General features: G+C 40.0%; 1 protein-coding gene and 1 long non-coding RNA gene across 10 annotated transcripts in view; one reads left to right on the top strand and one right to left on the bottom strand.

Moving 5' to 3' along the window:
- Positions 1-27,987, top strand: part of IQSEC1 (IQ motif and Sec7 domain ArfGEF 1) — a 315,470-nt gene that overhangs the window by 48,188 nt on the left and 239,295 nt on the right. For all 9 annotated transcript variants that reach the window (XM_083726911.1, XM_083726922.1, XM_083726912.1 and 6 more), the window contains exon 2: positions 9,415-9,444. In XM_083726911.1, coding sequence (XP_083583037.1) covers positions 9,415-9,444 — 30 coding nt within the window. The remainder of the gene's footprint in view (positions 1-9,414; positions 9,445-27,987) is intronic.
- On the bottom strand, positions 3,831-7,515 carry LOC310838953. The gene is made up of 2 exons (XR_014561251.1): positions 7,424-7,515; positions 3,831-4,117 (listed from the first exon to the last, which is right to left on the bottom strand). It is a non-coding gene; the product is annotated as an uncharacterized lncRNA (long non-coding RNA).

The following is a 27,987-nucleotide window of genomic DNA, read 5'->3' as shown; positions in this document are numbered from 1 at the left end:
ACAGTCCTGGCTGATCTAGCTTTTAACTGTTAGGAATTCATTTGCAGCCCCTCATCCAGGTAGGAATACTTTTGTGGAGGTCTGTTTCTGCACACATGTGCCCTAGATGAATTGAAGTGACTATCCAGGACCATCAGAAGGAGAACTCTTCTAATAAACATTGAAAATGTGGCTTTGTACATACCCAATTGCTACAGATTTTGTTGTAGTCTTGTTATGTTATATAGGTATAGGTTAGATTATATAGGTAGGCACCTAAGGAGCTATCTGAACAAATTATAAATGTTACTGGGGGTGGGGAGGGGAGAGAATTGGATTTTAAATGGAAACAGTAACTTCTACAGATTGCAGCTACCACCCACAGCGACTGGCCGTTAATCTCCAATATCGGGTTAAAATGGATAAACTAACTGACTTGGTTAAATGCTAAGTAATTAAGAAAATCTTATAAAGAGTCTCTGTCACAGTGTTGTGGTTTTTTAAAAAAAACATATATATGTTTTCCACTCCTGTTATCTCTCCCCCCCCCAAAAAAAAAACAGATCAAAAGAACTATCACACACAATTATTGGCTGCTTTCTGAAAAAGATATTTTCAATATTATGAATCTTTGATTATGAGGATGTTAGAAACATGGTTATTGTTGATGTTAATGGTAAATTACCAAAGGGAACGTGATAATTCATCTTTTCTTTCACTGAGCAATGCTTGAATGCTAAGGCAGTTGATTTGACTATCTTCTCCCCAGCTGCATATTGATATCTGCTGTCAGAAAGAACTGGGCTACAGTTATAAAGGCATATCCAAAGGTTTGGGCATCCAAACAGACTGAGTTAAAGTTCTTCATTTGTCTCAACGTTATTATTGGGATGGGAAAGAGTTGGTCTGTCCTGTCCCACTTCTGAGGAATTTTAACACTGCATGCCAGCTAATAAACATTGACTTCATTTGCCCATAACATCCTAACCGTGACTTAGCACAATCTTGGCTTAGCACAGATGAGCAAAATTTGTGCAATCCCTAGGAAGGGATTGGGGCCACTCTGCTCCTCTGGTCATTCTGCTACTGTGCTAAACTATGCTAAATCATAGCTTGGCTTAGCAGGTCATCTGCTTGGCTGGTGGTTTATCTCTTTCTTTACAAATCTTGGATATAGATTATGGTTTGTCTGGAGAGAGCTAAACCGTGAGACCGTGTTAGGATGACATGGTAAGTCAAAACATGGTTTCACACGGTATAGCAAGAGAACAACCAGTGGTGGAGCAAAGTAGCCACAATCTCCTCTCCATGAGCCCACATGTTACTCCTACATGTTAAATGATGCTTGTGTTACATGCAGAAAGCATCATAGTGTTTATAGAAGTAGTCCACTGGGAAAATATTGACTGGATTTTGAGCAGGTATGAAAATATCCCCATAGCACTAGTCATAATGTTGATGCTGACTGTTTAAGCTACATGCATATGATAGTATATTTCACTTCACTGGGTCCGGCAAGGGCCTTAAAGAGACCCCAGAAAAGGTTTGAGGGTCTATTTATAACCCATGCACCATAGATTAGGCCAGGCATAACCAGGCAAACTCGGCCCTCCAGATGTTTAGGGACTACAACTCCCATCATCCCTAGCTAACAGGAACAGTGGTCAGGGATGATGATGGGAGCTGTAGTCCCAAAACATCTGGAGGGCCGAGTTTGCATATGCCTGGGTTAGGCACCCCTGCAATACAGTATCACAAGCTAGCCAAATATAGCATCATGCAACAGAGCTAGTTGTTCAGTTGGTTGTTTCAGTTGGTTGGCATATAAACGCCCACATATAGTAAATAAGCTCCATATTCTGCCCAGGAGTATTTGTTTTTAAGTAACCAACCAGCTGGACTGATGGAGTGTTTAATCCCCTCTTTCAGCACCCCTAAATTGGCTATAGTTACTTAGGTTATTGGGGTTTTTTTCTGGTTTTCGCTTGCCATGTGTCTCCATATGTTATGGCATATATTTTTTATAAAGTTCAAGTAAGATTTTGTGTTCAATCGTTCTTATTTTCCATTTCAGATAGTTAAGTTTATACTATGGTTTTGCATGTTGAATGTTCCTCTTCACTTCAGTAATTCCAGTGGTAATTTCTTTTGGCAAAATAATTTACTGATTGTTTTAAGCCTAAAAGCTCTTTGACACTTAAGAGATTTGGGGCATGGATTATAAAGTGCTGTTTAATCTTCACCTACGGATCCATTGTCTATGGATTATTGATGCAGTTAAGTCATTATGTCTAAGTCTGAACCTTTTAAATTTCCAGACCTGAGACTGAGAGTATAAATTGAACCTACAAATTGAAATATAGAAGGCTCCCATCCAAGGTTCTTGTCTTGTCTTAATTCTTTTATTTGTCTGCTCGGACAGTCTTGAGATAAACAATGCAGATCATGATGTGGTTTAATTGTGCAAACTAATAATTGTTTGGACGTTTTGAAGGGGCCCTTCTGCCTATCATATAAACTACATTGTGCAAGTAAAGCCTTCCACACACCCCTTTTTTTTTAATTCTGAAATCTCTTCCAATGGTAATCATAGTCTATTTGATCATGTGGTCATTTTAGAACACCAGCACCCTGTGGACTAGAACCTTGTCAACCTGCCAAAAGCATATTGACGCAGATTACACAAGAATTTAAAGTGACAATTCCTTTTCTTAGTATATTACGATTTTAAAAGAAACCTAAAGGAGGCATGCAGCAAAGTGTTAAGACAGATAAGCCAATGCCTAGTTTCTTCTGACTTCAGCAGGGAAAATACATATCGTACTTGCAATCTAGGGTAAAAATGATAACACCACACAGAAGGTGGTTTCATTCAATGGAGGCTTCCAGTAGATGGAGAGAATATTTGCAAATTAGTCCCTTTCTCTTGCAGCACCTCATGCCACTTTCCACACTGTTCGCGAGAGGCTGCTAGTCATATGGAACACATTGGGGGATGCAGGTGGTTGCAAAGAGAAGGGGATATTGTTTAAAATTTCCACCCACCCCAGAATACGCCATTGAGTACACAAGACACTGCCCAAGGAAATTTCATTTCTGACTCTTAAATGCATATTCTGTTATTTGGAGAAAAAAAGTTATGTTGCTTGATTGTGATCTTAGAATCTTCTTAGTATTAAATAGATTGAATAATTCGCTAATAGTAATATCTTAAATTATTCTGAAAATGCAAATGCTAGTATTTAAGTGCCAAAAGGAAACCACAACTTCCTGTTCAGTCTCCGATTGAAAGCAACTACTGCACATTAGCAACAAAATTAGTGTTGCATAATGCCATCAGATTTACTTCCTACTCTACAGATATGTTTAAGCGTGACCCTCTAGAGGGCAAAGCTTGGTTAAGCAATCCATATATTGAGTCAGAAACAAATGCAACTGTAGTTATTAGCTTTAGGCAGTGCCACTCACTGAGCACTATTTAAATGCTAAATTCAGTTCCTAACAATAGCTAAATAAAACACTTAGGCTTGACTATAGTGAAATCATAGCCATGTTAATATTTATTGAACAAGCATTCTCATTGTGCTTGTCAGATAACACGTGATTCCAAGCATATGGGGCAGCAAGAGAAGTGTCATTCAAGGGAGCAGAGACCTTTGGACATTAGGTGGTGGAGCTGTGGGAATCAAGATCATGGGCAGAAGGCCAGGGCTTTGGCAGAAGGACAAGGATCCTGTGAATGTCACATGAGAGACATAAGGTGAATATTTTTTTCAGTAGCATGCTAGACAGATATGAGAGGGCTGAGATGAGATAATGAAATAAGAGATAAGAAAGTTGCAGTAGTAAAATCAAGAGAAGTTTATTTTATTTATGATGTAAAATTGTAGAAAAGGTAAATGTTCCGGAAGATAAATTAGCTGTAATTGAATTTTTCCTGTTCCTATCTGTTCTCGAACAATTTGGGGCTAAGATCACGGTGTATGCAGATTTTTTGCTTCATTCTTTCTTCAAGAGACTTCAAGCAATTTTAATTTTAGTTTCAAGGTTGTCTGCTTCATAGTTGGGTACAATTGTTTTTATTCTGTTTTCGTTCTGTGTTTGAGACATCTCATCTTGAAATGGGCTAAAATCCCTGCTAGGAGAAAAATGATAGCTTTATAGTTGCTTTAACCATAATATGATATGTTGTAAACTTGGTTATAGTCCAACTAAGTAAACTTGATTTTGTTACATATGGCTTTGTTGCTGAAAAATAACTCCAGAACATTAAGCTCTGTTCAAAGGAATACTAAGCATGGCTCTGAAAGTATTGACCAGAAGAAAGGAAATGGATAATAGTGTGTACTGAAACGAACAGCTAGAAACTGCAGCCATGAACATGAAATGCATTGCTCAGAAAGTGAGATGCAGAATAGCTGGAGTTAAGTTGGAAGCAGTTTCTACAGGACCGTGGACAGCTCTGAGCAAGCCGATGGTTGACTTCAACAGAGCTAAGGCTCAACGTTTACATTATGCCATTCGTGTGCAAGAGTTTTCTTACACAAATAGCCAGCATAGGGGAAGGGGGCTGATCTAGATTGGCACCCTGGCACTGGGATAGGGGGTGTTAAGTATTTGCCACCTGTGGTTCGAATCCAGATTGGGCTTCCTGTGCCTGCTGTTAGCACAAGAAAGAAAAACATCTCTTATTCAGTTCAATGGGAGATACTTTCCACTATGCCAATAGTAGCTGCAGAGGGGCAACTCAGATAAGAATCACAGAAGGATGCAAATGGTTTAAGACCCCTACACTGCTAGTGCCCTGATCTATTAGTGAAAGAATAATCTTGCACTCAAGCAAGAACCATGTTAGCAACATGCTTAGTTCTGCTCTAAAGGGACACAGGTGGCGCTGTGGGTTAAAGCCTCAGCGCCTAGGACTTGCCGATTGAAAGGTCGGCGGTTCGAATCCCTGCGGCGGGGTGCGCTCCCGCTGCTCGGTCCCAGCGCCTGCCAACCTAGCAGTTCGAAAGCACCTCCGGGTGCAAGTAGATAAATAGGGACCGCTTACCAGCGGGAAGGTAAACGGCGTTTCCGTGTGCGGCTCTGGCTCGCCAGAGCAGCGATGTCACGCTGGCCACGTGACCCGGAAGTGTCTCCGGACAGCGCTGGCCCCTGGCCTCTTAAGTGAGATGGGCGCACAACCCCAGAGTCTGTCAAGACTGGCCCGTACGGGCAGGGGTACCTTTACCTTTACCTTTTTACCTAGTTCTGCTCTAGGACCAAATATTCTGGTGCAGGCCTTGATGTACCAACTTCCCCTTAGAGCAGGATCAACTGGAATCAAAAGTAGTATGCATAGGGCTTTCAGCCTAGAGCCTCTTAGATAGCAGTGTGTTTCAAGAACAGTCTGGTTTTCAATAATTGTTCAAAAGTATCATTGCATCTTGAAACACTTGTTTTTGATACATATGGTGCTCTGCACAAAGAGATTTTATGAGATAGTCTTCCCCTTAAGATACTTATCATTTAGTCCACAAGGCCATTTGGCAGGAAGATAATCTTAGGGATACAAAATCCATTACTTTTTTAAGAGGTGCAGAAATGTATTGTTTGTACCCACAGCAAAACCATATATATATATATATATATATATATATATATATATATCCCAGTAACTGATCTCTCATATATCGCATTCTCCATCCTCAAGCTTGCATTTTTAATTTCTGTTCCTCCCACTTGTACAGTTTTGCTGTGACATCCAGTCCTACTGCCTTGGGAATCCTGATTGTCCTTTGCAGGGTAGGATATAAACTTAGAAATAAAATAAACTGGTTTGAGCAGTTGCTGCAGTCAAAGATTGCAAATCAGAATTGTAGTGTGTGTTGACTCTAAGACAATAGTAGGGAAGGGAGCTTTATGCTACTGGTGTGAAATACTAAGTATATTTCCTAAGGAGGAAAAATAGAACATCCTTTCCTCCTAATATTCAGAAGAGTATGCTGACTAAAATTGTTTGTTTGTTTTTAAAAAAATCCATGTGATTTTTTTCTTTATATGCAATATCATTTTGCTACCAAATCTCATTTTTAAAGGCTGATACTTCTGAAAAGAAAAAATGTAGAAGCGAAAAAATAAAAATCAATATATGTTTATCATCCTATCTTCAAAAGTCTGAAGGCACAGATACATGCCTGTGACTCTAGTAATGTATACAGTTTTAATATTTAATGAATAAGATGAGCATCCAGTGGAGAATATATAAGATCATTTGCCTGAATCTGTCAAAAGTCTACATCAGTGTTCTCTTTTTACTTAGTAACATTGAATTTTGTGTCTGTGTGAATGACATTAATCTCCACAGTCTTTTCAAAAACTCATGAACATAAGAGGGGAAAGGAGATTATGTGATTCAGAAGCATCCAAAAGCATCCTTCATCTCCCCCTGCATCACTTTTAAATTGAGATTCACATGCAACATAGGAAGCTCAAAAGCTCCCTTCACATGTACATAACCTGGTCAGTCTTTTGGGTTTCTTCTTGGGATTGCACCCTATCTATTTAATATCCTTTTTTTTTTTTTTTTTGATGGAAATACCATTATATCGGCTTTCCCTTGGAATTTATTGTATCCATCCAAAAACACTACTCTACTTCAGCTTTGACTTTGTTGGCACCAAATGCATTTGATCACATTTGATTCTACAGTGTGTGGTGTTTTTTTAAAAAAACAGTTTAATACCAAAACCTGGAATAGGAAACAAATGTGGATAGTATAATGTGCTGCTAGTATTCTTTGTCTGGAATTGGGGGGGGGGGCGGTTAGCTAACAACTATATAATGTGGATAGATGAATGCTAAATACAACAAAAGGCATTTTATGAAAGGTCAGGAGTTGTGTGAGCATCACATAATAGAGGTCAATGTTATTTAGTGCGCTTCTGGCCACATAATATTCTCTGGACTAGAAGCGGCAGGTATAAATCAGACACAAACTACACATGATGCTTGGCATATAGTTTACTCCAGCCTGCAAGATTGTTCTTTAATTTGGAGGGCAAGGTATACTGGCACCATAGTGTGCAAGGCAGAGGGAATTTAACCTTTTGCCCTCACTGCAGTCATGATCAGTATTGAGAGCACAAGTGGCAGGCATTTGTGGAGCTAATTTGTGATGGCAAACCATACGCATATCCCCGCACACATACACACACACATTTGAACACATTGGCTCTTTCTAAAAAAGGGGGGTGGTGAACACTCCCCCAGTTGTGATCCTTCTCCCTTGTCCACATCCCTCACTGGCTGTGCTCCACAACCTCCCCAATTGTTTTTTGTTTTACTGAAATGTGTTCTTGGACTGCAATGATTTCCCTTTCTTTTCTGGATGGAGAGGGATGTCTGCAGAAACCTTTTGCTAGATTGTAACCTACTCTAACAAAGGAAGAGTTGCACCTACTTCCTTGCCCGTTTTGTCTCTGGACCTGACAGTTTCTGTTATGTGGTCCCCATAAGGTTTTACTCATGAGGTAATTTGGCTCTGAAGCTCAGAAAGGTACTCCAGCCCTGTAATCAATAATAATAATAATAATAATTAATAATATCTTTATTGTCATTGCCCCCTCTCAGGGACAACGAAATTACTTGGCTGCTCCATCCACCCAGATAGGGCACTCCACTCAAAATCAGAACAACTATAAAAACACTAATTAAAACAATATAATATAATACAGCAAGGAAGATTAGATGACTTTCAAAGTCCAGGTTTCCCGTTCAGGGCCGAGATCGCTCTGGAGAAGAAGCTGTTCTTGAGACGGCTCGCTCTTGTCATCATCGTCCTGTATCTCCGTCCCGACGGCAGGAGCTCGAAGAGACAGTGACCAGGATGCGATGGATCTTTTACTATGTCCAGTGCCTTCCTATGGCACCTTGTGGCATAAATCTGCTCTAAGGTGGAGAGTGGGCAGCCAACAATGCTCTCTGCTGCCTTAACAACTCTGCACAACCCCATCCTGTCCTGGGTAGTACAGCTTCCGTACCACACACATAAGCCATAAGTGAGCACGCTCTCAATGGCACAGTGATAGAAGGCAAGCAGCAGTTTCTGCGGAAGATGGTTTTTCCTTAGGATTCTTAAAAAGTACAGTCTCTGCTGCGCCTTCTTCACAAGCCCCCTTGTGTTGACACTCCAGGACAGATCCTCTTGTAATTCAATACCCAAAAATCTGAACATTGTTACCCTCTCCACACAGACCCCATCAATCAGAAGTGGCTGGACATTGCTCTTCTGTCTCCTGAAGTCCACCACAAGCTCCTTTGTCTTCCTTGTATTTATGAGCAAGTTGTTAGCTCTGCACCACTTTGTCAGCCGCTCCACCTCATCTCTATAGTCCGTTTCACCCTCCCTTTCAGAGATGAGCCCAATCATGGTTGTGTCATCTGCAAATTTGACAACCCTATTACTAGGGTGAGCAGTGACACAATCGTACGTGTAGAGAATATAAAGGAGCGGACTAAGTACGCATCCCTGTGGTGTTCCTGTGTTAGTCTTAAGTGTATTAGAGGTATAAGGGCCCAACCGAACCCTCTGGGTGCGGTCCGACAGAAAGGCCGATATCCACCCACAAAGTGATAACGGGAGCCCCAGATCTTCCAGTTTAGACACCAGACGTTGTGGTAGAATGGTATTAAATGCCGAGCTGAAATCTTAAAAAAGCAGTCTGCATAACCCCCCCGCTGCTCCAAATGTGCAAGAACGGCATGGAGGGCAATCGCCACAGCGTCCTCTGTCGATCTTTTCGTTTTATAAGCAAATTGGAATGTGTCCAGTCCCTCTGGTAAACAGGCAATGACATAATTTCGTACCAGCTTTTCAAAGCACTTCATGATTATAGGTGTGAGTGCTACTGGACGAAAGTCATTCAGATCTTCCGGGTTAGATTTTTTTGCTATTGGAACAATAGTAGAGGACTTTAGGCAGGATGGAACAATAGCCTGGGCTAGGGATCGATTTAAAATCCCAGTGAAAACTCCTGCTAGTTGATCTGCACAGTCTCTCAGTACCCTTCCAGCTACCCCATCTGGCTAATCAAAGTGAAATGTTGCATTCCAGGAAAAACTGCCACTCATTTGTTCCTCAGATGAGTGCCTAAAGGTTCATTCAGTCGTGTGGATACTGGCAGTCTACTTCATTGGTTTTAATTGGGTACAAATGTACATCCCCATTCCGACTAGTCTTTCTAGACCACACATAAGACCATTGTTATTTTTCCCTTGCTTGCTACTGTAGTGAAGGTAGCTTTACATCTGTCATTAGTAACAGCTTCAGGGTCAAAATGTACTAGTGAATAAATATGGTCAAAATCTGCTAGTGAATAAATATAGTGATAGACACCAGCTTGTGCTGGGGAGTTCAAATTGGTAATCTAATTTTTACAATTTATTTTACAGGTCTGAAGGTGAAAGTTCAAGATGCATCAGGTATGTATCTGTACAGTGTTTTTTGAACCATTTTTTTTATTACAACCACATGTCCTGCCTTTTGGCTTGATACTGAACCATCATGGATAAAAGAATTCTTTTAAAAAAGCTGTACTTTACAGTATCAAACCTTTTTCTTTTACACTTTAATGCTTTAATTGTAAAATTAGACACCTCTGTTTTATTAAACATGCCAAAGTTTTCTTTTTTAAAGTTAGGAATAGCTAAAATAGTACATAACATCGCATGTAAAGGAGGTTTTCTGTACTTGAAGGAAGCCAAAATTCTGCAATTTTCTAAGATCACTTTGGTTTAGGGACACCATCCACAGACAGGTGTGCTTCACATGTAATTACATGTAATTTTTTAAAAAAATTAAAATAGAATTTTTACTGGAATAATTCAACATTGATACATTTATACATACATATTACAGATATAGAAACAGACATACATTTCATACAATCCTTAAAAATATTCATACATACCCACATTCAATCCCGCACATACTTCCTTTTCCCATGTAAAATTCATTTCCTATTTTTACATGTAAAACTAATTTCCTATTAGATTAGATTTGAATTGGCTGCTGCCTTAAAAAAAAAACACATTAGCTTTTTAGAAAGTATTTTCCAGATTACATATGCTTGAGAGATTTGAATGCTTTCATTTCCAGCTAAAGATATGTGTTGGTGTGTTGCCACAACTGTAAATCTTTTGACCTTTGGCTCTCTTCTAGAGGCCACCTTGTTCTTCAAACTGTAAGAATTGTAACCTGATACCAACTTGTTTTTCCATGCATCCAGTTAGGTACTTTTGTATCTGCTTCTCCCTTATAGATTCTTTTGTTTCCAATGAGACTATAATTAGCTCTTTTATTCTTGCAGTTTGTGGTAGATGCAGTCTGAACTTGGTTGTTCCAGTATGTGACTTTATCTATGATTAATTCTTGCTTTTTCACATTTAACAAATCTTACAAATGCTATGTGTTGGCTGGCAATTTCAATATTTTGAATGGTCCCAGGTTTTCTTGAATTGCAGGAAAATAGTCCAACATTACTTGAGTTTCAAAACATGCATACACCATTTCCATGGGTTAGTTACATTTTTATATTAAAATTGTTTTGTAAAAGCAATAATCATATGCTTACCTGTTGGGGCAGGTGTGTAGTCTCAATGAAACATTTATGGTATTAATTTATTTTATATTGGTTTATCATTACTCTAAGAATATTATGTAGATAGGCTGAATTACTTACATAGGTTATCGGATAAGGAGTAATGGAAATTTATATTAACTCAATTTCAGGAAAAAAATTTAAATTGGTTGTTGTTGATTTAAACTTGTAGTTGGACATTATGAAAATATATTAATATGATTAGCAAATTGTCTGAGGCTATGGATGTTTATTTAGAAATTAGCCCCACTAAGTTCAAATCAACATGCTTAAAATGGCAGACTTAGGATATTTTTCTCACTATAGACTTAATAATGCAAACTTCAGGTTGTTTTACACCAGAGAATGTGTTTTCTGTGTTCTGCAACAGATATCCCAATTTAAAATTTATCAGTAAGAACTTTAAAAAGAATCTAAATGTCCATGAGTGTGAGAGGCATATTATTATTTCAATTTTTATATATCACGCGATACTTAATATTCATAGTCTCTTCTGCTGCATTGTATATTTGCCATCATTCATTGCTTTCCTCTCACATCACAGTCATTAACAGTGTGAGATTTTATTAGGGGTATTTAATAAGTATGCAGTTTAGCAGAGTGATAATTAAGTTGCTTATTAAGGGCAAAGATCATGTTGCTGCTTCTGAGCAAAGGCAGGACAATACAGAAGGCTTGATTGCAGGCCATTTTATTTAGCTTGTGGCTAACGTGATATAAACTCCTCTAAAGGAAGTAGAAAACTAATGGCCCTGAACCAATGTAGAGTAGAAAAGAGATGCAAAGTACTGTAAGAATAGCTTTTATATCAGTTGAATAACTGGTAACCCTCTAATTAAAAGGGGAGGAGAAAGAGCCCCCCACAGATCTTAAGTGTGGCTTCTTTGCAGTTTGCTAGCTGCCAAATATTAACTAATAAAATAATTACTAGAGTGAAAGTAATAGAGTTAAGATACGTTTTCAGATGTTACTACTGAGGGCTTTTATTCAGTAATATAAAAGCTATATCTAACCTAGTCCACTATTCCAACATCCAAACACTATAGGTGTCTTAAGGATCAAATAAGATATATATGTCCTAGTGCAAGGGGAGAACAGCAGCAAGGCTTGGATTGCTCAGGTACACTGGCAGAACCAACCCAGCACTTCCACTGGTATGCTTGTGAACTTGCCACCACACTACCTTGCATCATCTCAGCAACTGGCAACACTGCTGTCGAGAGACCAGTGCTACCATGTTGCTGGCTCCTCCTGCCTATGAGAGTCCCCTGAGCTGCCAAGTTGGTGAGGTAGATACACTCATGAGGGACTGACTATGCTACTAGAAAGGTATACATAGCAACTTCAGCTGAACCAACAGGCCTGCCACAATGAGCAGCATGTGAGTCTATCTGAAAGTAATTTGCCAATTTTCCTATGTGTCTCATTGACTCTTCGTGACCCCATGGACCAGAGCATGCCAGGCACTCCTGTCTTCCACTGCCTCCCGCAGTTTGGTCAAACTCATGTTCGTAGCTTCAAGAACACTGTCCAGCCATTTCGTCCTCTGCCATCCCCTTTTCCTTGTGCCCTAAATCTTTCCCAACATCAGGGTCTTTTCCAGGGAGTCTTCTCTTCTCATGAGGTGGCCAAAGTATTGGAGCCTCAGTACCAGCCCAGATTAATGGACAAGCTGTGGAGGGCAAGATACATTTTATCACATCAGGCGGACTTCCCCAGGGGTTTATAAGGTTTGGAATAAGGTTTTCAATTGATTACAGGAGAGATGTTGGCACGAGATCCACTTATGGCACTATTGTCCATTATCAATGATGGAGACAAAAGGATACTTTACAGAAGTTAATGTTTTCCATTTTTATTGGGGTCCATATGGTGGTAGTCTGAAATTCGAAATTTGTAACAGCTAATTTGCTTGGAAGGGTGGTATTCTCAGATTTCATTGGTGGCATTTATGAAAAAATAACTTGTCAGTTGAATAAAGAAAGGATTCAAGGGGGGAAAGGTTTTATTTGAAATGGTTTTGTTCTATTAAATATGGGTCTGTCAGAAAGCATGATGGGCTTTCTTCATAAAACCATGTGGCTTTATGGAGTGATATTAGAGGCGGATTGAATTAATTTTTCTTCCTCTTTACGCTTGGCTAGTTGATTACTTCTGTGATGTTTTCCTGAATGCTTCACTTAGTGCTTATTTGTTCACGTGTTATGAATTGTATATTTAAGGGAGACTTTGTTAGTTACCTGTTTTGCTACCTGTTTTGCTCCTATATTTGCTGCAACAAAACATATAGGTATATATGCTTTGAGTTTTTTTATTTCTTTGCTTGTTTTTCTTTGATATGGAAAGTCTTAATAACCTGTTCTTAATGCCCTGATAAATTAAATAAATAAATCAAGTAAATAATTCGTGCTACAATAAACTTCAACACGAAGAAGAGATGTGAAAGATGTTCCTGGTTTCACTAGTAAATTTGGGTTTCTTGGTACCCTTAATTAGTAGTACAGTACAGTGGAACCTCGGGTTACGTACCATTCTCCTTACAAATGCTTCAGGTAACGAGCTCCACTAACCCGGAAGTAGGTGTTCCGGGTAGCGAACTTTGCCCTGGGATGCGAGCAAAAGTTGTGCGGCAGCAGCAGCGGCGGCAGGAGGCCCCATTAACAAAAGCATGCCTCAGGTTAAGAACGGTTTCAGGTTAAGAACGGACCGAATTAAGTTCGTAAATTGAGGTACCACTGTAGTAATAGTAGTAGTAGTTGTCAGTGTGTGTGTGTGTGTGTAGCTTCTAGCCAAATCATTGCTGTTTTATTTTGACCTTGAATTTTCAACCATGTTTTTGTTAACATATTTCAGTAGATTAAATTCTTGCATGCACACCTGAAGAGATGAGTAGGCATTTTCACTTCTTTGGCATGCGAATCAAAAATGTGAAGGCACCTTCATGCTGCTTGAGAATCTGGTCATTCATGTGTGAAATAAACATCAGTATCGCATAACCGAGATATGAGTTGAATTTTGGGGGATACTATTATTAGATAATTCACTTGAGAGCGGAAGATATGCAAGGTCATGCACTTTACGTAAAACATTTATTAATATTAATAACCCTGTAGTGGAAGACTCAAGTTATCCCCCTAGGTAATTTCACACAGGGCTATCTGAGTAGACATTCATCAAAATATCTATATCAAAGTGTTAACAAGCTAATGATAAAAAGACGTGCTTTGGTTCCACAGAACTGACCCCGTACAAAATGCTTTGTAAGCAACCATCTTTGTACTTTGTAGAACAGAAAGAATGTGAAACGAGTGGTCTTTCAGCTGAATAGATGCTTTATTAAGCATAAAATCAGTACATACAAAATTGCTTCCAAAAGTATATTCTTATTCTGAACTTTGTACTAAAATGTATAAAACTATGTTTTAAGCATTCAAGTAAATTATACCAACAATCTTGATTTGTAATTTCTAATAACAGTGATGTCACAATACAGTTAAGGTGAAATATTTTTAAATCACTTGGCTTTCAATGGGAGATTTAAATGTGATTAGTTTACTTCCACTGTCTCATTCTGTGACACATTCCCTCATGTGACACATGAAGATGGGAACTGAGCAACATGACTGAGTCTGGGGTGATTTAACCCTGGCCTCCCTCTCAACAACAACCAAGAATTCAGGGTTCTCTATATGTGGTGGCATATAATATAAACCCACAGCAAGGACTGTTGATAGTAGGCTTCATTTGACAATTTGTTCCCTGAACTAGATATATTTTAAAGCGGGGGCACAATGAAAATGGCAACTATGCTTATTAGCAAACATTCAAAGAGGGATAAAGCTTGATCGTTTTACTAGTAAAGGCACAGCACTTATTTTATTTCAGAAACACTTGTTTCAGGTTTAAAAAAGAACTTCTAATTCTCCACAATAGAACTGTTTCTATTAAAACAATTTCTTCCTAGAATGGCTTTTTGCTTTTTACTCCTTTTACTCTGTAGCCCCATTCTACATCCTTTTCCTCCACCTGGGAAAATTAAAGAGGTTTATCCTGCCTGACAAACTCCTAAGTACACCTAGCTACTTCCGTAGCTGAGCCCTGACTGCCACTTAAATGGTTAGGTTTTCTCCTGCCTGGCTGTCTCTCCTCCCCTGCCATGATTGGCCAAGGGTCTCCAGGATGATAACTCCATAGTCCAGAGGTTTTCAACCTTTTTGAGTCCATGGCTCCCTTGGCCAACTACATTTCTACTGCTCCCCTGTGGGGAAATGCTCCCTGAGCCTCAAAAGCCCAGTTCTATCACCCTTGCCTGCAGAGCCAGCAGCCCCTCACCCATTTTTGAACACCCTCCCTTGTGAAGTGTTCCCTCAGGTTCCTCTTCCCTTTCCTTGGGAGTACTCTGGGCAGCCGCCACCATCACTCCTGGTCTCTGAGACACCAGCCCCACTCCAAAGAGAGGTGCCTCCTCATGCCACCCCTCAGGGCCTGGGAAGAGGATGCCCCAGCCCCCAGAGACTGGCCAAAGGTGAATGTGAGGCCAGCACCTTACTCACCTTGGGAGGCAGCAGTGGGCACTGCCAGGCCTGCATGGTGAAAAGGCTGGGCACTCAGCTCCCAGGTAAGCCTTGCACACAGCAAGCACAAGAAAAGCCAGTGCGGTGCCTGCCTGCCCAGCCTTCCACTTGTCTGTCTTTTCCATACAGCAAGGGCTGGCAGACTAACTGGCCAGGCTTCCTTACCCACTTGCTTGCTTACTCAGCTCCTGGCAACCAGTAGCCCCTGGCTAGCCCCAGAGGCACCACTTGCCTCCGGAGCTTGTAGCTGGGACTGCTGCAACAAACAGCTATGCAAGCCTTTGGGAGGCAGAGACATGAGCGGGCATCAGAGGAGGGAGGGAAGGAAAGAGGGACAGAGACCGGTGTTGCCTGCTGCACTCCTGACCATCATTCAAGGCACCCCAGAGAGCCACGGCACACTGGTTGAAAACCACTGCAATAGTCTGTCTCACATACCCTTAATGATTAAAAGTGGAACAAATGGGAAATGGCATGACAGAGTTTTCTATTATAAATAGGGACAAAGTAATGTTATAGGTCTGTCCACTCTGGAATAACCTCCTCGCTGTGATTTGGAAGATACTGGCTGACTGTTTCTTAAAACTCACCTGATTGCTTAGGTTTTTGCTGACCTTTAGCACTGACCTAATTACCCTATATTGTTGGCATTTAGTAGTGTTTTTATTGTATTGCTTTGTGTTAATGTGTTTTCATATTTTTTATCCCTATAAACTACCTCAATAGTATTTATTAATGGCAAATGGTATATGAATATTATTAAATAAATGTTTTTCTTAGTCTTGTTAATTTATTATCTTGGCCAACATAATTTTTCAAAAATTCATTTTCAGGTGTATATGATGGTCCCAATACATTCTGAAACATGTGAATTTATGTCTTATAACATAGATGCAAAGAGCTAAAATTTGTTTTAGACTCTCAAATGTCCATTTTCAGATATTCAAATGCTCGGTTTCTTGCGTATTCTCTGAATAGGCATTGCCAGTGTTTGGTGCCCAATTATTTTTTATTTCAATATTTATATGACAGCTGACATTTTGTGGTGTTTTAATAATTGGCACACAAAGATATTTAGCATTTGACAGTATAGATAGCTGATAGATTATGGGAGGCTTCCAAACTTGCGCCTTCAGAAAGGAGTCTGCATTTCTGCCATCCAAGCCCCTGTATGCTACAGAAGATTCTTTCAGGGAGTATTGGACATAACACCTAGTATTCCCTTGTGGCTGTGTATTTGTAGAGGAAGCCTAGTAGTCTTTGATCCATTATTTAATAGAGTATTCCCTGAGCTACTAAAGAACCTGGGGATCCATGGAAGATATATCAGTAGTTTTCAACTGTCATATTTGGCAGGTTTTTATCATGGTTGGCATGCAAGTGTATTCAACATTTGGCAGTTGATATGTAACAATATTCTTTATAATGCTTTTGATCACACACAGTGCTATTTAGTATTGGACAGCCTGTGATAGCATGCAATGCTAATTAGTGTTTGACAGTTAAAAATTTCTAGCCTGCCAAAAACAAAAAAACTCTATTAAAGTATTCAGATTCTGAGCTTAAAAAGTTAGCATTCAAAAAATGGGTGTGGATTCTGCTTTGTAATTTATTATTCAAATTTTTATTTTTTTTATTTTTTAAAAATATTTTTATTGATACAACAAGAAAAAAAACACAAATACCAAATTACACAAAGAATAACCATAGACACATAATTTTTTTTAGAAAACAATAAAATATATTGGTCTTAACACTAAAGACCCAACCTCCCGTCTATTCCATATTTCAATTTCATATTACTTATTGCCAATATACACTATTATTCAAATTTTTCAATGAGAATGATGGAATTTTGCTTCAATGCATTTTTGTCCCAGTTTAATGTTATATCCATTGTAACCATTAGAGGCAGTATCTGTCGTAACGTTCTGATGCTGTTGAGTGTAACAACAAAAAACTCAAAACTAGAACTGCATTTTGCCTACAATAAAATTTGAGGCGAATATGGATAGCTCTGCTTGCATAAGTGAAATTGTGTAAAGTGGGGAGCACCCTCTAAAAAGCCTTTAAATGCCTGTTTCCCCCTGCTCTTCAGTACTCTCTCCTATTCTCTCTCCAAACCAGACCAGAATACCTAGAGTTAAAGCTAAGCTCCGAGGCTGGCTGGAGGAGGCGAGGGAAAGTGGTGGCTTCTGCTGCTGTTGTGCTACTCCACATGCCAGCTGTTAGATGGGGAGGCTGAGCAGCCTAAGCAAAACCCTGCTGCAACCTGGGTCTCTTTGGGGCTTCCTCTTTTCTCATTGACATCCTCTTCAGGCTCTGGGGAGGATCTCATTGCGAGTCACAAGGACTCTCCAGCAGTCTCCCACTATTTCCGAATATGATTCTATCTATATCTATCTATCTATCTATCTATCTATCTATCTATCTATCATCTATCTATCTATCTATCTATCTATCTATCTATCTATCATCTATCTATCTATCTATCTATCTATCTATCTATCTATCTATTTATCTATCATCCCCCAGTGCTGTGCATATATGTGAACACGTGTAAAGGGGGGGGGGGAGTGCCTGTAATATATTTTTAATGCTGAGCTAAGAATTTTATTGAGAAATTTGAGCACAAAATGTTGGAGTGTAGGAGAGAAAGGAGTGGCAAATAGGGAGAGATTTGTCATGGGAAAACTCATTTCCTGCATGCCTGGGATGCAAGCAGTTTCTACTCCTTATGGATTGAAACACACACACACACACACACACACACACACACAACATTTTGCTGCCTATAAATTGGGCAGTAAAGCTGGAGATTATTTCAGGGTCACCCTAGATATGTTTGTAAGTTATTCAAATAAAACTTCTACTGCTTGTATTCTATGAAGAGCTGTGATATATCGCTCTCTCCTGTATCCTTATACTAAATAATAAATATTAAAGCATGTGTCTGAGAAAGTCTATTTACATTTTGTTATTGCAGAAATATATTCTAAAGCATACAAGACCAAACTCCATTAAATTTATTATGGGAATGCATAGTGAAAGCAGAGACTTGCCCAGCTCATTAAACACATTTTATTGCTTCAAATAAAACGTGACATATGAAAGTGATTGTGTATAGATCAATTTACCTGTATTCTATGAACTTTTAAGATCATATTCTTACTCATAAGAGACTCCTGCGGAGCGTATCACCATGTTGGTGGGGAAGGGCTTCAGCTTCCTATGCAGTGCAAAACTGACCACTTCCGAGGCTCTTCCAAAATCTGCTGCCACAGCCTGAGATCCTCTGATAGGTCCAGTTACCTTCTAACCACATGTTTTTATATCTGCCTTCCCCTATTTTTATAACTGACGCTTGCTTTAATTTGTTGCGATTATCCAACTAGTCACTCCCCAGTATTTTACTTTGTTGATGGTCCGTCATCTACACTGAAAAAAATCAGTTATTATTATCAACACCATCCAGGTGCTGTTAAGATGTTGTTGTTGCCTGGCACAACATACAGTGGTACCTCGGGTTACAGCCGCTTCAGGTTACAGACACTTCAGGTTACAGACTCCGTTAACCCAGAAATATTACCTCGGGTTAAGAACTTTGCTTCAGGATGAGAACAGAAATTGTTTTCCAGCGGTGCAGCAGCAGTGGGAGGCCCCATTAGCTAAAGTGGTACCTCAGGTTAAGAACAGTTTCAGGTTAAGAACGGACCTCCAGAACGACTTAAGTTCTTAACCCGAGGTACCACTGTACATCTGATCTGTTACAGATCTGTGCTCTTATAGCAGCGTATAAAGACATGAATGAGTGATCATATCAGCATTTTAAAATGCTGCTTTTCTGTTTAAAAGTCAAGGTGCATTCTTCTCCCATTACAAGTGCCACATAATAGTCCACAATTGTAAGATACCAATCTTTCAGTGTGGCAACACCAACACTCTGCAGCTCCCTGCCTATGGACATCAGGCAGATGCCTTTACTCTTTTCAGTGTCTGCTAAAAACATGTTTGTTTAGGCAAGCCCAGACATGTAAAACTTTGGTGTATGTTTTAACCTTTTTTCCAGTTTATAAGGCATCTTGCTATGTCATGGGAGTTCTTCCAAGCTTAAACCCTGGGAGTCGGATGAGAGTTAATGGGAGGTAAATCCTGCATTTCCTCTCCTTGCTTGCAACAAGATCCAGGTGCTTGTAGAAATCTCTGGTTCTTACCTGCTGTCTCTGCTCCATCACTTTATGAACCTTTGTCTCTCACTCAGTGCCAGCCAAAACACTCAAGCCTTCCCTTCCCTTCCCTTGCCAGGAGCAGTGACAGAATGGGAAGGGAGGGGTTTCCCCCTCTTTCCACCTGTTTCTTTATATGAATTCTGTAATTTAATTTAAATAACAAAATAACATTTCAAAGATCACAAGGTAAGAGAATTTAGAGAACTTCAATAACTTAATAATGAATAAATAATGTCTTTCGTGATGGTAACAGCGGCTGATGTTATGTGAAAGCCGAAAATTAGCTGCTGATATTTAATTCCTCCCTTCTGCTTGTGGAAGGTTCTGGCAGAACAAGAGTTCTCAAACCTGAAAAATTGTTTCCCAATGCTTGGAACTACATTTGTAACGTTTCAAAAGGACGACACTTTTCTCTCTTAGCCACCTAATAAGCCTTAATAAACAGTGGAGTCTTAATAATGCGAAAGTCATACTCTTTTCTATTAGACCTTTCTCACTGCAGCACCCTCACTATTGTATTATTTATTTATTAAATGTATTTATATCCTGCCCTCACACTTCCTCAGCAACACTCATATGGGCTTACAACAGTTCAGTTTGAGAAGGTTTTTATTTCTTTTAAAACAAACAAATGGCATCAGTCAAAAAATACTCGACCAGGTCAAACACCTTTTAGGATAAGATGTGCTAACCAGGGGTTAAAAAGTCAGAAGTGTGGCCACAAGTAGTAAATTTGCCCCTTTAAATTTGTGTAAAGACTCTCCCATCCTCAGAGGCCAGCAACTGCTACTGCTCTGGCCAGTTTCACTTCTCAAGGGTTTGAGCTATTGCAAAGTCAAAGTATTGCCAATGGTAACCTTCAGTTTAAATGGAAGGGTTGTGTTAAAGTGCCCTCCCACCCTCGGGGCCCTGCAACTGTGTCTTTTTAATTTGCTGCTTCTGTAGTTGATTGCAAAGTGCACCATTCACCCTGGTGAATGCAGCACAGCCTATGGAGATACTGTTTGCCACCAAAAGCTAAACCCACAAGTCTAGGGCAACACATAACATGATTTCACACTGTGATTTTCCCCACTGGAGAACCCCACCACCACCTTCCATAGCACAGTGGTAGAATAATTGTTTTGTATTCAAAATGCTATAGGTTCACTTTTTGGCATCTTTGGTTAAGTTGATCTGAGATGGTAAGGGTGTAAAACCTCCGCCTGACCTTACAGAACTTCTCCCTGTCAATGTATCTCATTATTTTATATCTACATTTGTATTCTACCTTTCTTCCATGATGTAACTCAACACTTCTGTCCACAGGTTAGCCAGAAAGGTCTTGCACCTTGGCAACTGGCTACATTTAGGACTCAGCTAGATTGGTAAAAAAAAAGTGATTTTATATGCGTTGTACATGCGATATAACATTGTGCCACCAGATGATGCTGTGGAGTCCCATTTTTCTCTACCTGTTTTCCCTGTTTAAATTTACGATGTGTTTAACTGAAACGCTTCTTTGATGTGTCTAGATCCAGCCTTATACTTGCTTTAGTTCAGTGAAATTCCCTTTTCAAACTATTGGCTACAGAGTAAACAGTAGTGGCCTAGATGGATCAATGGTTAAACACAGCATAAGTCAACTTAATTTATCTATATGTCCTCCACCCCCAGTGCACATTATTGGATGCAGCTGGGAGGAGGCAGTGAAATGTCACAGCATTTCTCTGAAGAGATAAAGGCAGGAGAAGGGTAACTTACACAAGGGGCTCCCATTTTTTGTGTCAGGTGTATATTTGAGTAATAGATATGTCATTGTGATGTAAGCTGTGTGCTGAGGCTAATGCTGTTAAGAGTACTATGAGTTGCTCATGTAGACAGTAGCTGGAATAAGAGAGAAAACATGGGCTTCCCAGAGGCATCTGCTTGGCCATCCTGTGGGAACAAGGATGCTCAACTAGATGAGCATTTTGGCCTGATCCAGCCCAGTTCTTATATTCTTAAACGTAAATTAGGGTAATAAATTACTTCAACGCAACAAAAGGCGTGTATTTATTCATAGGTGAAAATTAGTTCATTTCTTGTTAATAATTCAACTGAAAATTTCTACAACACAAATAAGTTGTGAAATAGAAGCAAGCAGTTGGGGCAGATGGAAGGTGCACTACAGTATATCTGTATAGCTTTCCTGCCTGTAGAGTTTTCTCTCTTACAGCAAATTGATATTTCATGATATGGAAACTGGAAAGGCGAGAGGGAATGAGTTACTTAGTGGTAGATACCCAAAGTATGCAAAACGGTCTAGAGTTTTGGGGTGGGTGTCTGCTCACCTCCACCCACTTGCAGGACTGAGGACTGCGCATGAAATTTGTGTGCAGCTTGTCAAAGGTTCTCCCAGCATTGGTCTTCTCCTTACCCTTCAGTAAGAATAAGGCGCCCCTCCCTCTTAACTGCTGCTAAGGAAGCACTGGTCTCCTTAATTCCTGTTCCATACTTCACTAATGGTGTCTATTTTAAAGCCAAAATAGCCTCTGGATTGCTGATATGGAAAGCCTGCTGGTGCAATGATATTTGTGGAAGTAGAGAAATGAGTCTTCAGGAGGAGCAGGAGAAATAAAAATGTCTGCCCTATAATGTGCCCAAAAGGCATATAGTGACCCTTTTAGCCTGTTATAATAAATATATGGATGAAGGAAAGAGGGCACAATAAAGGGCATGTTCTGTGTGGCATATTTTCAAATATATGCTTTCCATTCATTCAGAGGGAAAATTTGATGTATGGGTGCTAACACACAAGGAACAAGCCTAGGATATTCTTTGGGATACAGTCCTAGTTTCTCAGCTGTGTCAACAGAGATGTTCTTCAAAGCCTTTCAGCAGCATTTTCCCCTTTGTAAACACTGTTGTGTTGCTCACTGGTTATATGGCAGGACTGTAACTTGAGACCAAAGGATGTGTTACCAAAGCAAATCCTTCTGAGTGATGACTATTGATCTACTGCTCAGGAACAGAAAGTTGCTTCAATAATCTCTGTAGAGTTTTCTATCTTTGTACGGTGGGGTGCTTTGCTAAGAGTGGCTTTTTCATTCTGTGTCCTGAGATCTGGGAATAAAGTGCCAATTACAGCTGTTCAGAATTTGATATAAGGACTGCACCAGCTGTGCTATACCCAGTTGGATGGCATTTAACAGGTTTACTGAAATTCAATTCAGAGCATTCATTGGAACAATATCTGCTTCCTCCCCAATTTATTGACTAGGATGAGAAAAACCTGTAATGTGGATAAATGTATACATAAATGTTCTAGAACCATACAAAAAAAAATATATGAAAGCCTTCTTTAGTAATTCTTTGCTTCTTTCTGCAGTTCTGCCTAAGGCAAAATTCATGTTCAGTTCAGATGTTTAGCCAGTTTGTTTCCTTTGCTCTCACATGCGTGCACATGTGCTCAGCACCAAATTACTGAAGAAGACTTGTGCTTCTTTTAGGGAAATGATTATTTATATATTTGCTATTGTGAATTAGCATGGAAGTTATTTTCTTTTCATATATATATATATATTATAGTGCGCAAGTCCATATGTGCAAGTCCAACATTTTTAGATGTTGATTCTCCAGCATTGATGCGAATGGGAATTTTTTTTTGTAGATGCCAGACACCATTATGAGACTTTAATTGATTTTTAGCAAATTTTTAAGCAGTGACCTTTTAATCACATATGTAATAGAATCAACTCACATAGAAGTCAGCTATAGATTTAATATAAAATATTATGAAATACTAAGGATGGTATTCAACTAAGTTTTACTCAGATTAGATCTATTTAAATTAATGGGTCTAATTTTGCCGTGAATTTCATTGGACCCACTCACAAAAAAATTGTGATAATTTGTTCATTGCTCACTGTTTCTGAGTAACAGGCATATATTATCACACAGGTAACACTCCTTGCTGTATTGCTCTGTAAGCCACTGTTTCTAATACATGTTTGTAACTAGCTAGAACATTTCTATACTTGTTTATATTGATGTTGTGAGACACATACATATGCTAAAGTATTCAGATGCTGCCTGATTAATTCTAGATTAAGTTTCGTTCAGTGCTCCATTACCTAGCAAGCATGTTGTGTTGTTGTATCAAGTAATCAAAATACTTCATTTTGCAGTAAGGTTTATCCACAAAGTACTTTGATTGTCCTCATGTTGCTAGAATGCGACCATAGTGTGTTAATCACCCAAACAGTTTCTGCTGTGTGCATAGAGAATTAAAATATACATCTCAGAAACATAGTTTCATTAGATTGTTATTTCTGCTGGACAAATATACTAGGCATTGGGCCAAAGTCTAAACATACTGTATAATATACTAATTTGCCATCTGCTGTAAGCACCATTGAACATAGTGATGAGCTTCCAGTACCAAAGCCACCAGAATACAGTGGTACCTCGGGTTACAGATGCTTCAGGTTACAGACGCTTCAGGTTACAGACTCCGCTAACCCAGAAATAGTACCTCGGGTTAAGAACTTTGCTTCAGGATGAGAACAGAAATTGCGCAGTGGCACAGGCACAGCGTGAAGCCCCATTAGCTAAAGTGGTACCTTAAGTTAAGAACAGTTTCAGGTTAAGAACAGATCCCCAGAACAAATTAAGTTCTTAACCCGAGGTACCACTGTATTGGGATTTTACTGAAGCTGACACCGAACATGAAAGTCTCGTATCTGATAAGGAAGCTCAATGTGGAGAACAATATGAAAACTTTCCCTTATTTGAAGGACCTGGTTCTTTGACTGAACCCCATTTGATACCTCAGGCTGAACTGAATGACCTTTTTGTGATCTTAATCTGTCAATAGGTCAATCAGCACTTTTAGCATCTTGATTACAAGGATGGACACTCCTGCAGGGTGGCACAAAAACACCTTCTTTTAGGGAATGGTTTTCCCAGGAGGGTGACCTTGTATATCACAACAATGTGAGCAACCTAATTGAAGCATTGGGAGAACAACATAACCTGGACAATTGATGTTTGTTCATCGATTCCTCCAGACTCAGTTTGAAAGCTGTGATGCCGCACATCAGCAACAAATACTCTTCTGATCCACTAGCTTATGCTGTCCATATGAAGGAATTGCTTGACAACATGCAGTTCTTCTAGAAGACATTCAGTGTAATAACTTTGCTTGGCATATCTGTGGTGATGCATCAAATACACAAAATACTGTTGTTTTATTTGTATGTTTGTGGAGCAGTTGACCCTGGGCCAACTCTTGGGCATGCTTGTTGATTACTACTGGACGTTAGTAAAGGATGCTCCAGAAGCAAAATATAGACAGAGAACATCAGCGGTAATTTAAGTGTGCTCATGATTTAATAAAGACTCCTGTTCACAATTTCTTTTTGCCTTGCTTACTTTAAAAATAAATTATGTAGCACATTAGAGGTGGGTGAAATGTGTGTGTGTGTGTGTGTTGTAGAAAATAGAGTGCTAAATTTGGAAATGATTTGAATTTTGTCTGCCACAAACTTTTGTGGTTTTGCTCACATAGCGTATTTGAAAAAAGTGAATGAATTGCATCTCAATTTCCTTAAAAGATTGTATGGTTCCCGGGGGGGGGGGGGCAGTGGTCTTGAGGCCATGAAGATATAAGCTGACCAGAGTCAGTTGTTGGACGCAAACGTAGACTAAGATCTGGAAATTCCTCCCAGCAACAAAGACGTAATTCGGGGTTGGGGAACCTCAAGCCCAAGGATCAAATGTGGCCCTCCATGTCTCTCAGTCTAAACCTCGGGACCAACCCCAGGCCCTAGCCCTGCCCTGCCCTGCCCTGCCCTGCCCTGCCCTGCCCTGCCCTGCCCTGCCCTGCCCTGCCCTTGAATTATGAGAGTGCCTCTTGCTTGTCTGTATGGAATATGGTGTGTATGTAGTAACAAAGTTGCATGGTTGGAATGTAACCTGTACAAAGGTTGCTTCATCCATTTTTATGACTCTTACCCTGCCTACCACTGGCATGCATCCCCAACATTTTCCAATGAGAGAATGTGACCCTTTGCACCACTGGCTTATGATAGAGCAAAAGCACTTTTGAAAATTTGGGTGCTATTTTGGTTTCTAGGTATTCTAACTAGAATTGGCTTTTGGGAACAAAAATCTGAAAATTAAATATGTTAATCACAAATATCCATAGTATAGTTTAGTATATGTGACCCAGAACATCTTAAAAAGAATAGTAAAAGGGAAACATAGGGAAACATCTTCATGTTGTTCACAAAATGGATTTATGCTCTGTAAAATGGGACCCTTAGGGCCTGCCTTGTAAATTAATAGTGATATAATTCACTCTCCGTTGCTAAATATAAATGTGAAGAGAACATGGGGATATTAGCTGCCTGTCCATGCATATAAAGTTAATGATTCTTAGAATGCAGTGTCTGAATTGCAAATGCTTGCTATCCAGTTGAAAAAGGACTGAAGTAACCAAGCAGTTATTTTTATGCAGTACTAATTGTCGCTTCTTCACTCCCAGGGGCCTGAATATGTTCTGGGTGCCATTTGTGCTCAGCTCAAGTCAGAGCCTCTTGTAAACAGCCATATGAGGAAGTCTTGAGCATGGTTTAAACAGGAAACAAAATAAGGTGTCTAATCCCATCTCCCACTAGGGTGGCCACTTGTTGTTGTTGTTGTTGTTTAGTCGTGTCTGACTCTTCGTGACCCCATGGACCAGAGCACGCCAGGCATTCCTGTCTTCCACTGCCTCCCGCAGTTTGGTCAAACTCATGCTGGTAGCTTCGAGAAAACTGTCCAACCATCTCGTCCTCTGTCGTCCCCTTCTTCTTGTGTCCTCAATCTTTCCCAACATCAGGGTCTTTTCCAGGGAGTCTTCTCTTCTCATGAGGTCCCCAAAGTATTGGAGCCTCAGCTTCAGGATCTGTCCTTCCAGTGAGCACACAGGGTTGATTTCGTTCAGGGTGGCCACTTACATATTGCCAGTAAAGAGAAATGCATCACCAAATTTATGTGTAGAGATGAAATTGAAAATGTAGGGTACTAGAATTTCAAATAGAAGTACATCTCACAATAGGGGGAAAGTGGTGGTTAGACGACCCATGTCCCATCAGACTGCTGATCAGGTGCTAAATCAACATAAAAGGTTCCTAAGGTGGGGATGTGGGTCTGTGTGACTTTGGCATGACTCTGCCCATTTTTTTGGTATAGATTTGGCTGCCTCTTGAGATATCACCGGGACGCGGGTGGCGCTGTGGGTAAAAGCCTCAGCGCCTAGGGCTTGCCGATCAAAAGGTCGGCGGTTCGAATCCCCGCTGCGGGGTGCGTTCCCGTTGTTCCGTCCCAGCGCCTGCCAACCTAGCAGTTCGAAAGCACCTCCGGGTGCAAGTAGATAAATAGGGACCGCTTACCAGCGGGAAGGTAAACGGCGTTTCCGTGTGCGGCTCTGGCTCACCAGATGCAGCTTTGTCACGCTGGCCACGTGACCCGGAAGTGTCTCCGGACAGCGCTGGCCCCTGGCCTCTTGAGTGAGATGGGCGCACAACCCCAGAGTCTGTCAAGACTGGCCCGTACGGGCAGGGGTACCTTTACCTTTACCTTTACCTGAAATATCACCAAAATCAGCACAAGAGTTCCTGGGTGGCGTGGCAGTGGTTCTCTCCACTGTTTGAATGTTGAATGCCATTTTGAATCAAGATAGCCGACTGAAACATCACGTTTTTCACGTGGTTGGTGATATATTATTGCCAAACTCTGCATGGGGGTTCTTGAGGTGGGGGTCTTTGTTACCATTTGGATATCAGATGCCATTTTTAATCAAGATGGCAGTCTAAGATGTAACTTTGGTGTGACTTTACTCACTTTTTGACATAATGGGTCCAAATTCACAAATTATATTATCCATTTTTAAAATTCTGTATCTTTTTTGTTTTAATAAAAACTTGGGTTGCACTCGGCACACCTAACTACTAGCAATAGTAGTAGTAGTCGTGGTGGTGGCGATAAATTCTGAATAAGATATTACCCTGGCTTCTGATGTTTCCTTTTCTGTTGCATCTTCTAGTACTCCTCAGTCCACGTCTCGTGTTTCTCACTTTGGGGTCCCGTGCCGAAGAGCTTTCTTTATATACAATGGTACCTCAGTTTAGGAGCTTAATCCATTCCTGAAGTCTGTTCTTAAACCAAATCCGTTCTTAAACCAAGGTGCGCTTTCCCTAATGAGGTCTCCCACTGCCGGTGCCCTTCCACCGTTCAGCTTCCATTCGTAGACCAAGGTAAAGTTTGCAAACTGGAACACTACTTCCGGTTTTGCGGAGTTCGTAAACTGAATAGTTCGTTAACAGGGCTGTTCATAAACGAGGTACCACTTAGGTGGATGAGATGAAGCACATAACAAACTCACTCTGGAGGTACAGGTCCCTTTGATTTCAACCAACAGCAGTGTTTCATTTAAAATTTTATAACATAAAAGCAAAATATGTCCAAATGCAAATAACTCCCTCTATAATAACCCTACTCACAGAGAATATTTTATAGTATTCACTAAGAAGTTATTTTAACCTTATCAGATGCAAC

The sequence above is a fragment of the Podarcis gaigeae genome, assembly GCF_964106915.1.
Source record: "Podarcis gaigeae genome assembly, chromosome: 2".
In the NCBI taxonomy this organism is placed as follows: Eukaryota; Metazoa; Chordata; class Lepidosauria; order Squamata; family Lacertidae; genus Podarcis; species Podarcis gaigeae.
The sequence above is the reverse complement of the archived record's forward strand: the minus strand, read 5'-3'. Positions and strand labels throughout refer to the sequence as shown.